The sequence below is a fragment of the Oreochromis niloticus genome, linkage group LG10 (genome assembly GCF_001858045.2).
Source record: "Oreochromis niloticus isolate F11D_XX linkage group LG10, O_niloticus_UMD_NMBU, whole genome shotgun sequence".
Classification (NCBI taxonomy): domain Eukaryota; kingdom Metazoa; phylum Chordata; class Actinopteri; order Cichliformes; family Cichlidae; genus Oreochromis; species Oreochromis niloticus.
Genome location: NC_031975.2, coordinates 16,676,718 through 16,690,758, shown reverse-complemented (window position 1 = coordinate 16,690,758; position 14,041 = coordinate 16,676,718). Strand labels below are relative to the sequence as shown.

The 14,041-nt window shown below is 42.1% G+C and overlaps 1 protein-coding gene across 1 annotated transcript; it reads right to left on the bottom strand.

The window, feature by feature from the left end:
• Positions 1 to 12,368: 12,368 nt before the first annotated feature.
• LOC100706329 (olfactory receptor 1-like) lies at positions 12,369 to 13,322 on the bottom strand. Its single transcript, XM_005462346.2, has one exon. The coding sequence runs from the start codon at positions 13,320 to 13,322 to the stop codon at positions 12,369 to 12,371; it is 954 nt and encodes a 317-aa protein (XP_005462403.2).
• Positions 13,323 to 14,041: the final 719 nt, after the last annotated feature.

The window sequence follows — 14,041 nt, the reverse complement described above, 5'->3', positions numbered from 1 at the left end:
ATCACCCCGTGAGGGACAGAGATCTGGTCCACTTCTAGAGTTTGGTGAGGCACATTGCCCACACCTCGGGGCATTCATGAACTTTGCCTCGTTGGCGTTCAGCCCGACTTACAGTCTCCTGGAAGAACCCTCACCTGCGCCTGGTTAAATTACTCTGGACCACCGAAGGTCTCCTTCCTGCATCTACTGGGAGCTCAGCCGAGCTATCTCAGACTTCTGTGTCAGCTGGGAGCTCAGCTGAGCAGACCTAGCCTATTGCGGACTCCACAGTGCCGCCTGAGCCTGCAGGTTTCCATCTGCCTGAGCCTGAGGAACACCCATCATCTGTGCGCAAACTTGAGCTGGAGGGTCCCTGTTTGCCCGAATCTGGGAAGCATCTGGAGCAGGCTGTGTGCCACACGCAGCCACCTGTGCCCCTGCACTGCCCCAGCCAGCTCAGTCTCCACAACAATTGGTACTGTTTCTGCTCCACCAAAGGTCTCTGCACCGTACTGTCCTACTCCACCAGAGCCAGAGGTCTGCACTCTGCCCAAGTCGGTGCTCACTGCACCACCAGGTCCTGAGCCAGAGGTCTGGGCTCCAACCGAGTTGGTAGCCAGTGCACTGCCACGTCCTGCTTCGCCAAAACCCAGTCCTTCTCCATCAAGGGTCTCCATCCTCATCGACGTCAGCCTCCAGCAAAGCCACCTGAGGGTCTCTCTCACTGGCCATCTGCTAGGCCACAACAGTGCCGGCCATCTTCCAAGCCACCTTATAGTTTCCGTCTCTGTCTTCTCCATTGTCAGCCTCCGGTCCCGTCAGCTGAGGATCTTCGCCATCATTGTCAGCCTCCAGATCTGCTCCGTCTTCATCACTGGCTTCTCAGTCGGCCTCCCGGTGAGCCTCCTGATATGCTCCGTCTTAGTCACTGGCCTCCCGTTCAGCCCCCTGAACTGTTTCAGCTGGCCACACGGCCATGAATTGGTAGTGAATGTGTGGTGTTTTGGGTTCTGCGTACTAGTCATGACCAAAAGATTTTAGTCAGATTTTCTTCTGATTCTGCTTTAGTGCCATATATAGGACTCAATGATTGTGGCCAAGTTGCTCTTTTAGTGGCAAGCAGATTCAGAGTCTTCGTTCATTGCAGTAGATCAGGGGTCACCAACCTTTTTGAAAGTGAGAGCTACTTCTTGGGTACCGATTAATGTGAAGGGCTACCAGTTTGACATACACTTCTCAAATAACAAATTTCCTCATTTTAACTTTAATTATGTGTTATCATTAATAATTAATAATATTCATCTATGTAAAGACACTAATTATTTTAATTATTTTTCACCATAATTATAAAGAATGCAAGTAGGAATCAAGGTAGGAAACAAATATCAATATGCAACGCTTTATTATGTGTGCCTATGCCAAGAGGCACACATATTACTATTCGTCGGATTTATTATTCTTATTATTATTATTATTCTCCATCTTCCGCCTAAATTTCGGCACGTATCACGCCCCGCAGTTTTGAGAAAAGCTTCATATATGTTACCTCATTTTGTGCGGCTGGATCTGGAATGGTGTGCTATGACTTTTGGTGTTTATGACTATTATAGTTTTTTAAATATTAATATTTTAGTGAAAATTTTCCCGCGCTCCTCTGCCAAACAGTTTTGACAATAGGGGTACATATGTTACATCATTTTGTGCGGCTGGAGCTGGGCTAGTATGGTGTGACTTTTGGTGTTTATAACTTTTATAGTTTTTGAAATATTTAGATTTTAGTGCAAATTTAGGCGAATTTCTAGGCTCCTGAGAAAGATTCTGCTTTTGGCACCATAGAAACAGACTTCATTTGTGGTGGGTTGGCTCTCTCTAGTGGTATACCGGGAGAAGTACGGCCTAAAGGGTGCCATGCTTGGTGAAAACTACATATCCCACAATTCATAGCATGCCTCTACCGAGTCAAACAATGGCGGACACCACTTCGTTTTATATGTCTTTTATTCATGTTTCTAGGTCACAAAATACACTTTTAAGATATTTTCAGGCGAGAATGTAGGTGTGTAAACTTCAAATATCTGCTCGTTTTATCAAGACATCCCATATTAGCGACAATTCTCTTAAGTGTTGCTGATAGCCGGCTAGCTAGCTAGCGCCGCTAGCTTAGCTAGCTAGCGCCCCTTCGTGAAAAACCACCCAGGCTTGGCTGATAGTGAGGTGGCTAAAATTTGTTTAATCGCCCGATCGCTCGGCAAGGGTCTGTGTCTTAGCTGGACTTATTTTTCGTTTATATGGGCCGATGATGCTGGTCGATGTGGAAAAAATAACTGAGTTGTTTGGTGGTGGAGCTACAACAGAGGGCAGCTATCCACCGGTGTGTGACAGAAAGGACATGCCGCGAACGAGACATACAAGGCGGTGAGGCTACCGCCGATCGACCGGTGTTTGCTAACGCGGAGGTCAATCGTGGATCAGGGAAAGCGAAGGCAGGAGCGTGAGGTGAACTGAATTTCAGGTAAGAAGTTATGACCTGCACTCTATTTGGGTCAGATATAAACCGAGTTTAGGTGTAGTTTATTTAGCAGCAGTTCTCTTATGTGTTGCTGATAGCCGGCTAGCTAGCTAGCGCCGCTAGCATAGTTAGCTAGCACCGCTAGCGACCCTTCGTGAAAAAGCACCCAGGCTTGGCTTATATTGAGGCGGGTGAAACTCGTGTCAGCACCCGGTCGCTCGCCGACAGTATGTGTTTTAGCTGGACTTATTTTTCGTTTATATGGACCGATGATTTATTTATTTATTCATTTTAGTAACGGTATAAACAGTGAAAGGTGGTGGATTGGCCAGATGTAAACTTCAAATATCTGCTCGTGTTACCAAGACATCCCATATTAGCTCTGATGTTTTCGGTGCCTGCAAAGAGCTAGACAGGTAGCTAGCTAACCCGAGCTGGCTGTCTTTTTGACTCAGGGTCATAGCTGGACTTATTTTTCGTTTTTATGAGCCGATGAGGGTTTTTTTTTAGTAACGGTACAAACAGTGAAAGGCGGTGGATTGTCCAGATGCTGGTCGATGTGGAAAAAATAACTGAGTTGTTTGGTAGTCGCTGACGCGGAGCTACAACCGAGGGCAGCTATCCACCGGTGTGTGTCAGAAAGAACATGCGGGGAACGAGGCGGCGAGGCGACCGCCGATCGACCGGTGGTAGATCGTGGATCAGGGAAACCGAAGGCAGGAGAAGCAGGCGGCTGCCGGTCGGAGCGTGAGGTGAACTGAATTTCAGGTAAGAAGTTATGACCTGCACTCTATTTGGGTCAGATATAAATCGAGTTTAGGTGTAGTTTATTTTTGTTGTGCTGACTTTTTACAATCAGTTATAATAACTCGTACTGCGTGGTAGCTAGCATGATGGAGTTTCTATACAGCTGTGTGCCCGCTAAGTTACTGATGTTGAACTTTATGACAGCCTCCCCTGTCATTCTCTCGCCTGTTCAAACTTAAGTCATGAAACTGATCAATGATCGGCTTTTCTCTCTTGTTTGTTTATCGCGCTAAACAACAGCAGCACGTTTAAGCTTGATCAGCTGTTGTTAGAATTCATTTGATTTTAATTTCTAGTATCAGCTGATGTTTGCTGGAGCCACAGCTGTAGAAGCGGCTGGTCGAAACCAGGAGATGACCTTACTGAATCATCAGAGCTGAACTGGTGATGGAGAAACAGGTTTACCTTTTTTTTAGGTGACATGAATGAGTTGAAGGGAAGTTATGAACTGTTTCTGAGAGAAATAAACACCAAGCTCCTTTTTTTATTTAGCTGACAGCTGGTAACTGTGCAGGGGCGGATCTAGCAAAGCTTTTGCCAGGGGGCCAGGTAGGGCATTAACAGAGAAAGGTGGACACAAAGATATACTTTTCTTTCTTACTCTCATACAGGGAGTGCAGAATTATTAGGCAAGTTGTATTTTTGAGGAATAATTTTATTATTGAACAACAACCATGTTCTCAATGAACCCAAAAAACTCATTAATATCAAAGCTGAATGTTTTCGGAAGTAGTTTTTAGTTTGTGTTTAGTTTTAGCTATTTTAGGGGGATATCTGTGTGTGCAGGTGACTATTACTGTGCATAATTATTAGGCAACTTAACAAAAAACAAATATATACCCATTTCAATTATTTATTTTTACCAGTGAAACCAATATAACATCTCCACATTCACAAATATACATTTCTGACATTCAAAAACAAAACAAAAACAAATCAGCGACCAATATAGCCACCTTTCTTTGCAAGGACACTCAAAAGCCTGCCATCCATGGATTCTGTCAGTGTTTTGATCTGTTCACCATCAACATTGCGTGCAGCAGCAACCACAGCCTCCCAGACACTGTTCAGAGAGGTGTACTGTTTTCCCTCCTTGTAAATCTCACATTTGATGATGGACCACAGGTTCTCAATGGGGTTCAGATCAGGTGAACAAGGAGGCCATGTCATTAGTTTTTCTTCTTTTAAACCCTTTCTTGCCAGCCACGCTGTGGAGTACTTGGACGCGTGTGATGGAGCATTATCCTGCATGAAAATCATGTTTTTCTTGAAGGATGCAGACTTTTTCCTGTACCACTGCTTGAAGAAGGTGTCTTCCAGAAACTGGCAGTAGGACTGGGAGTTGAGCTTGACGCCATCCTCAACCCGAAAAGGCCCCACAAGCTCACCTTTGATGATACCGGCCCAAACCAGTACTCCACCTCCACCTTGCTGGCGTCTGAGTGGGACTGGAGCTCTCTGCCCTTTACCAATCCAGCCACGGGCCCATCCATCTGGCCCATCAAGACTCACTCTCATTTCATCAGTCCATAAAACCTTAGAAAAATCAGTCTTGAGATATTTCTTGGCCCAGTCTTGACGTTTCAGCTTGTGTGTCTTGTTCAGTGGTGGTCGTCTTTCAGCCTTTCTTACCTTGGCCATGTCTCTGAGTATTGCACACCTTGTGCTTTTGGGCACTCCAGTGATGTTGCAGCTCTGAAATATGGCCAAACTGGTGGCAAGTGGCATCTTGGCAGCTGCACGCTTGACTTTTCTCAGTTCATGGGCAGTTATTTTGCGCCTTGGTTTTTCCACACGCTTCTTGCGACCCTGTTGACTATTTTGAATGAAACGCTTGATTGTTCGATGATCACGCTTCAGAAGCTTTGCGATTTTAAGACTGCTGCATGCCTCTGCAAGATATCTCACTATTTTTGACTTTTCTGAGCCTGTCAAGTCCTTCTTTTGACCCATTTTGCCAAAGGAAAGGAAGTTGCCTAATAATTATGCACACCTGATATAGGGTGTTGATGTCATTAGACCATACCCCTTCTCATTACAGAGATGCACATCACCTAATATGCTTAATTGGTAGTAGACTTTCGAGCCTATACAGCTTGGAGTAAGACAACATGCATGAAGAGGATGATGTGGACAAAATACTCATTTGCCTAATAATTCTGCACTCCCTGTAAACACCAAGCTCCTTTTTTTGTGTAGCTGACAGCTGGTAACTGTGCAGGGGCGGATCTAGCAAAGCTTTTGCCAGGGGGCCAGGTAGGGCATTAACAGAGAAAGGTGGACATAAAGATATACTTTTCTTTCTTACTCTCATATAAAATATTTAGCTTTTATTAAATGCTTATCCGAATCTTACAACCAAAGTTTGTATAATAATACACAAGGTTGGCTGTAGACCATTGTTCATCATTCAGAACACTGTGTAAAAATAACAAAAAACAAAAAGTGAATGCAAAAGTGCATATATATTTATTTTATGTGTTTGATGTGTGTGTCGGGGCGTGGTCTGCAGTGCCGCTGCAGGGGAGGTGGACCCACGGGTGTAAAGTCTGTGCTCTCTTGGCTGTTTTTTGGGTGTGTGTTGGGCTATGAGTTGAAAAGCTACAGCTGCCTGTGTGGGTACACCAACCATGTGTGAAAAGTGGTCCATAACATAATGCTTCAAAGCGTGTTCATGCAAACATTGTTGGGTCTGCCGTGGTACAATGGGACTTCTGCTCATGAACCTGTGTGCACAGCGTCTGCAAATTGGGGCTGTACAAAGTCACTTCATCTTCACCCAAAACTGTAAGCTGTCATCTGTGAGGCGCGAGCGGTGTTTGTTTTTATCATAATTCATGGTGGAGAATGGCTGCTCTGCTGAGTTTTGCTCTCTGTAGCTGTATGAATGGCAAACTACACTGATTACCAGCGGCATAGGCACACATAAAATTTCTTCTGAAATTTTCCCTTTCTAGTTTCTATATATCACTGCAAGTATTTACATTTGAAGTGATCACTTCTACAACATTTTCACTTACCACTAACAAATTTTAGGAAATTATGCACTGTTACATACAAAAATAATGTATGTATGTAACATACAAAAATCAACTTTCAAATTTTACAGAACTTTTCACCAAATTGGCAGCATTTTAAAACAAATTATCACATGTCACACTTAACAAACACAATTGTTTTTCAATAATTAAATTCAACTTTGACATGACACTGTAATGTTGCCACTGAGAACACCTGTTATGGCTTTCTTTGTCTGTTAGTGGGAAACCTGGCATTGCATGCTGTTCACCAGTGTGTTGTAATCTGGGGTATAACTTGACACTGCAACTCTGAGTGAGTCTTGCAGATGTGCATCAGAGAGGCGTGTTCTGTGTTTGTTCTTGATGAAGTTCATGTCAGAAAAGGCTGATTCACAAAGATAGGTTGAACCAAACAGGCTGGCAACCTTCATAGCTGCTGTGCATACACCACTGTACTTTTCTGTGTCAACAAAGCACCAAAAGTTTGGTGCACCCTGATAGGCTTTGAGGTGGACGTCATTTTGCAATGTTACAATTTCGATTTCCACCTGTCCAGCATCCAAGCTGAACATTGAACTTAGTTGCTCAGCAATGCATGTTGTGTCCACATTCATGAAGGGATTGGAAACAAATGATACACATGGCTCAAGCTGATCAAGGTCACAAAACCCGTTCTCAAACTCTTGACCAAGTCGGTTTATGACTTGAGTGTACTTTTCTGCAACTTTGTCAAAAGTCTCAGATGCAGAAGCATTGTCTTTCAGCACCATCTGCACAGAGGGAAAGTGCAGCACCTTTTTTCTCTGTAAATGCACAGAGAAGATGCTCATCTGGGCTTTAAATCCATTTAAAGCACTTATCATGTCAGCAACAGTCTTACCTTTGCCTTGCAGCTCACAGTTCAAATGGTTCAGTTTCCCAGTAATGTCCGTTAAAAACGCAAGCAAAATCCGTCCCCTGAGCCATCGGATTTCCGTATGTAGTAGCAGGTCACCATATTCAGCTGACAGCTCCTCCAATAGCACCTTGAATGTTCTGTGCTGTTTAGCTCTGGAGCGGATGCGGTTTATGATCTTCACGACAGGAGTCATGACGTGCTCGAAGCCGATCACCTTTGCGCATAGCGCCTGCTGGTGAATGATGCAGTGGTAATGCATGAAGTTTGGGAACTCTGTGTCACCTTTACAGTGAGCGATGAATCCTGTATGTCGGCCGATCATAGCAGGAGCCCCGTCAGTAGTCACTGATACCAGCTTTTCCAACGGTACCTTTTTCTTCGCGAAAAACTCCTTCACCGCGTTATAGATGTCAATTCCCTTTGTAGTTGTCTTTAGCGGCAGTAGTGTCAGAAGTTCTTCTTTTGTGGAGAAACCATCAAATACCATCCGGATAAAGACCATCAGCTGTGCTGTACTGCTGCTGTCCACGGACTCGTCACACTGGATGCTAAACCACCTGCACTTTGACAGATCCTGATCCAACTGATCGGCCAAGTTCCCGGACATAGCCGACACTCTTCTAACAATTGTAGTTGCCCCCAGCTGGACATCGGAGAGAGTGGAGATTACATCGTTTCCATATTTCTCGTCTTTAAGCACAGTTTTTGCAATTATCATCATTGCTTCTTTGAAAACCTCTCCATCTAAAAATGCCTTCTTTTTCTTAATCATGAAATGTGTAGCTCTAAATGAGGCTTCGGTTGCTTTTTGGGAGCTTTTCACCGGTCTCGTGAAAAAAGACTGCTGTTTGCTCAAACCTGCCTTTAACTCGCGGGCCTTTTCCGCTCGCAGTGTGCTGCCCTTTGGGTAGTTAGCATGGTAGCTTGTGTGACACGTTCGGAAATGTCTCTCCACGTTGTGCTGCTTTGCCGTTGCCACAGTCGCCCCGCAAATGAGACACACGCATGAATCTTTCACAGTGGTAAAAAAGAACTCTTCCTCCCATTCACTGTGAAAATGATATGTTTTCTTTCTTTTTTCCGCCATGTTTTCCTCATCTCCTCACCTTTGCTGGTCTTCACGACAACTGTTTCCGTGGAGACCAGCTAACGCTGATCTAATATTTAATAATATTTTTTTTAATATATTGTCTCTAACAAATTGACACCAATGCAATTGTGATTTAAAAAAATAGCAAGAAAAAATAAAAATAGATGCAGGTTGCTGGTAAGTTGTTATGGTGAGCTATTTTTAGAACAGGCCCGCGGGCGACACATGTGGTCCTTGCGGGCGACCTGGTGCCCGCGGGCACCGTGTTGGTGACCCCTGCAGTAGATAGTCAGGCCCAATAGTCCTTGTTCATTGCAGGAGATAGTCAGACCCAATTTAGTCAGCAGGTCGCAGCCCAGTAAGTTGAGTGGGCAATCTGGTGCATAGAGAAACTGATGTTCAAATTTTGATCTCCACAAGTCACATCCAATGGTTTTGTGAAATACTGCCTCTGGAAGGTTTTCAAGAATTTGCAGGCCACTGCTCAACTCCAGGGTCTTAAACATCAATGTCTCCAGTGTGGGTAGGAGTATCCCATAAAAAGTGTTGTCTTCTCCCTGAAGAATGTCCAGGGCCACTGTAAGTGGCCTCATGACAGTGCAGTACTCCCTGATGAACTGATGTTCCCGCTCTGTCATGGCTGTCAACCCAAACTTGGAGAAGATGGTGTTCAGCTCAATAAGAGAAATCTCAGATTCGAGCCAGGGAATCATAAAACGAATTCCATCTTGTAGTGCAAGGAACTAGCAGTTTCTTTCCAATAATGCCATCCACTGTCTCTGCAGCCACTGTTGAACGACTGGCCTTGTTCCATAACCCTGTGCACTTTGTGGTAGCGCTTCTATATACTGCCTTTGTTTCTGATTGTGAAAGTAGCCACTTGTCAACATCATTACAAGAAACAAGATTTAATGTGTGTGATGCACATCTCTGGTGTGGCAGCAGAGTGATCATCACACCTACATTTTCATCGTTGTCATTATCATCACCAACACTGTTTTTTAAGGCATCATTCATGTTTGTAAAAGTTACCTCATCCTCATCATTCTCAGAGTCATCCTCCTCAACTGGCTGGTACTTTTTGAAGGCCTTGACAAAATTAGAGCCATTGTCCGTCACAGTTGATGTTATTTTGTGGGATATGCCATAGTGTGAGTGAATGTTGTCCAACTCAAGAGCAATATTATCATGCGTATGGCGACCCTTAAATCTTCTGCATGCCAGTGCTGCTTTCTCTCTCTGCGTGCTGTGTGGATTTATCCAATGTACTGTTACACCAAAATAGCTTTTATTATATGCAGTCCAGATGTCTGCTGTCGTAGAGACGTATTCTAACTCATTAAATGTCTTTTTGAGCTCGACATTCATTTTAGCATACTCGGTGTCGATGTGTTTGGAAAAAGTCTTTCTGCATGGTGGGCCGACCCCTCCTCTAGCTGGTATCTTGGCAAGAAGAGACTTGAAGGAATCCGACTCGACTGTTGATAAAGGCAGCATGTTCTCAACGACATACCTGGCTATCAATTTGTTTGATTCAGTCTGTGTCACAGTCACAGATGTTTGTGGAGAAGAGAAATCAAGCTTAGACTGCTTGGATTGCGTCGCTACATCTCCATCGCTCGCTGAGCTCATGTTAGCCTCACCTGGGTTTGAGCTGCGCCTGCTAGCATCAACACCGTCGTTCTTGGCGACCAGTTTTGTTGAAGCATGTGACGTTGAGAGGTGCTTTGTAAGATTTGAATTGCTTGTAACTGATGTTGAAAGACACTTTGTTCCAGGGCATAGGTTACATTTCACATACAGATTCTTGCCTTTTATCTCTTTGAGTGAAAAATAATGTCTGTACCTCCACTTAAAAAATGCTACCTTCGAATTATCCGGGCTCTCCATGACTTTTGCTACTGTGCTATCTGTTTGTATGTGAACATCTGCCCAAGTCTACCTCTGATTGGTTTACTACCTTACACTTACTCAGCCAATCAGAACCACTTGTGCGACTATTTTACGCTCCTACCTCCCAGTAAGCCGAAGACAGCTTCAACCGCGTGTGTATGTTGAAAAATAGTAACGCACCGCATTTTATTGTTAGTAACTGTAACGGCGTTGTAACGATAGGAATAGTAATTAGTTAGATTACTCGTTACTGAAAAAAGTAACGCCGTTACTTGTAACGCCGTTATTCCCATCACTGGTAATGACCCTCAGTAACACTGATCACAACAAAGAGGGGAAAGACCTCCAACATGCCCAAACATTTGACTACGCAGCACATAATTAACTTGCATGAATGTAATGTCTTTGATATGCTGCTTAGAGATGGTGGTGACTCTCAAACTGGAGCCAACACGAATCGATAAGGAATCAAATCGATAAGTCATATCAATAATGGAATCGGAATTGCTAAACTCTTATTAATTCCCATCCCTAACCAGCACAATCAGCAGTAACAAGCAGTCTAATAAAATACTTTCTTCTGGGAGTAATTAAGTAACATACTGCATAACTTAAGAAAAATGTCCAGTGTAATATGTGTAATACATTACTTCATTAACAACCTCCACACCGATCACTACAAAGCAGGGAAATACCTCCAACACAGACAAACATTTGACCACACAACATCCAGTTATCTATAAGAAATCAAACTGATAATCGACTTTGAAAATGGGATTGAAATCAGTAAATTCGTAGCAATTCCCATCTCTGGACATATTGGAAACTAATTTGATCTATTTTCACATAGAATGTGTAAATGCCACAAGCTTTTTAATGTTAACAGTGTGTCTTTGTTTGCAGTGGACTTTATCTGCTATTACCTTTTCAATTAACCATAAGCAGTGGATGCCAGTCAAGTATAATTTCTTATGTGTTGAACCGTAAAGTTCTGGTGAGCACAGTGTAACAGCAGTCTGGCGAGGAAGGAGCGGCTAGCAGGTCCAGTGGGCATAGGGTGTGAAGGTTAACCGGATAACTCGAAGCCAGTCAGTTAAATCAAACAACAGACCTTTATACGCTGCCAGCAACACAAGACCAATCAAGCCAGGTCTCCACGGCTCTACTCTGTCCAAACATACATGTGCGGGGATCGGTAGTAGCCGGCGCCAGCCCGTTACAACGGTAAGGTTTCTCTGAGTATATGGCTGCCACCCTATACTCACACACCCACTACGAGACTCCCACAACTACTACAATAGTAGCGCAACCCCCCCTCCAGTGGTGCTATAATACAATAAGGGTTGTTAGAACAGCTACCAGTAGTACTACACTAAAGTACTACGAAAGTAGATTTTTGCAATAAAATAGCTGTGTAATATCATACAGTTGTGTTTTCAAATGAGAAAGACTGTAATTAGATTTACAGTTTTTATTTTACTTTTAAAATTATTTACCTTAAACAGGTTTAAAGTGCATTTAATACTAAGGTGTCACAGCTAAAATATATTCTGGACATAAGTTTCCACCATAAAAAGACCACACACAAAACAGAAACTTCCACTAACACACCTAGATATCCTGAAAGTCACAGTAGGGCTTTTATTAACTGCCTTGTGGTTTAAAGTCAAATGAGAATGTAAAGAAATGATTAAAATTAATAATTATGCTTTGTAATGTTCATTAACCAGCATCAAATACACTATTACATTAAAGTATTTCACAAAAACACACACAATAACCGTATACATGATGTTTTAAGAGCAAAAAATTATAGCATAAATTGTGGCATTGTACTAAAAGAAATGACCTCAACCCTGGAAATTAGATTTAAAATATTTTCTACTTGTAAATGTATTACTCCAGCACAATTCTTTGTTCACAATAAAATGTTCACACATTGTTTTTAGGATTTTTATACTTTACATTTTAAATAGTTTCAATTTTCAACAACAATTATATAATGTTATATTGTTATTATGAGACATGAAACATTATTGTTTTGTTTGCCATATTTTGGATTATTTTATATGAATTTTTAGTCTATGTTTTCAGCTTTTTAAAACCCCCCACAAAGGATGATTGGGTACTGCCAAGGTTCAAATCTGAATGCTTTTTTTTGTTTGTTGAAATTTAAAATTGCATTTTAACTTTTAATAACTTCTTCAACGATTCTTTGATTTCCTGTGTCTGAAGACCATAGATTATTGGATTTAAAGTCAAAGGCATGACAGTGGCCAAAGATAGACTTACAGTCCTTGCATTTGGAGGTATTGTACTCCCAAAGGTAAAGATAAATAGTGTAGGGAGGAAATAAATTGCCACTAATGAAAGGTGACCTGTGCAGGTTTTTAAAGCCTTTAGTCTTTCCCTACATGTAACAGTTTTTGACAAAGAATAACCAATACAGCAGTAGCTTCCCACGATAAATGCCAGTGGAACCCAAAGAACAAGAACTGGTGCCAAATAACCAATTACACGATTTGGAGTAAGATCATTGCAGCCAAGCCGATACACAGGTCCATGATCACAGAAATAGCTCTGAATAACCACAGAGTCACAGAAAGAAACTCTTGTGAGAAGACCAACTGCAATGAGTATGATAGTAATAACAAGAAGCCAGAAAAAAGCGATCAAAGATAAAATGAGCTTGTGGCTCATTCTCATTTGGTAGTGCAGAGGGTACATGATAGCCATGACTCTGTCAAAGGACAATACAACCAGATTAAAAGCCTGTGCTGCAAAAAAAGCCAAGCAGAAAAACATGAATGCCAAGCAGTCATTGTAGGAGATATGGTGATGGTTAAACAGAAAAATGTCAACAAGCTTTGGCATCAAAGCAGAGCTACTTAACAGGTCTGTAAATGCAAAGTTGAAAACTCCAATATGTTTTGGACCTTTCAATGTATGATCCAAAATTATGACAATTATCACTAGTGTGTTTCCCACCACTGAAAAAATGTAAATAAAGCACAGAAAGACAAAGTAATACCTAATATTAACTATGCCATTAAATGCACTTATTATGAAATATGCAGGTTTCACAAATGTGATGTTTTTCCCAACAGCTGAATTAAAAAATTCCATTTGTAGAATTTTTTGTTAATCTTGTAAGGTTAAAGTTAATGTCCTTTATTTTCTGTTTGGGCAAACCTTGTTTAGTTAAGACTGGCTCCAAATGGAAGCAGAGCACCTTTGTGTTCTGTCCCTTATAGCCACTTTGCATTCCCCTATGACATCAAACCATATGGTTACAGCTTTGTGCAGACAGTTTAACTAATAGGAATATTACATAATGGTTAATATTTTCTGACTGCCATCCTGCTATCCTGAATTTTTTTCTGAATGCTGGTCAACCTCAGACTGACAATACAACTAAACATCATGTTGTTTTGGATGAATTAAAAAGCTGGGTACTTAGTGAAAAATGTGTACCCTTTTTCTACTCCTGATATTAATCTAAGCTTACCAAATACCGGCTTTGCTGTCCTGCCAAGCTTGTTGTTGGGCACTGTTACTTTGTGTCAATAAGCTCGTAAGTAGCAAATTTAGTTAACAGAAGTCAGTCAATAATGGTAAAAGCTAACATATGTTAAAAGACTCATCAAAGGTAAAATATTTTTTCACAAGACAGAAGAGGATGGATGGCTGGAATGGAAAGATAGACAGATGTTGTGCACTGGCTTGGAAGTTTGGAGTGGAGCAGGTGTGATTGGTCTTCACCCATGATGTTGTGATGGGCCAACTCACAGGTTTTTTTTTCCTCCAGAAGTCTACCACCATCTCTTTTGTCTTGCTGAAATTCA

Coding starts and splice junctions, on each gene's coding strand:
- LOC100706329 (XM_005462346.2), bottom strand. CDS start 13,322: ATGGAATTTTTTAATTCAGCTGTTGGGAAAAACATCACATTTGTGAAA.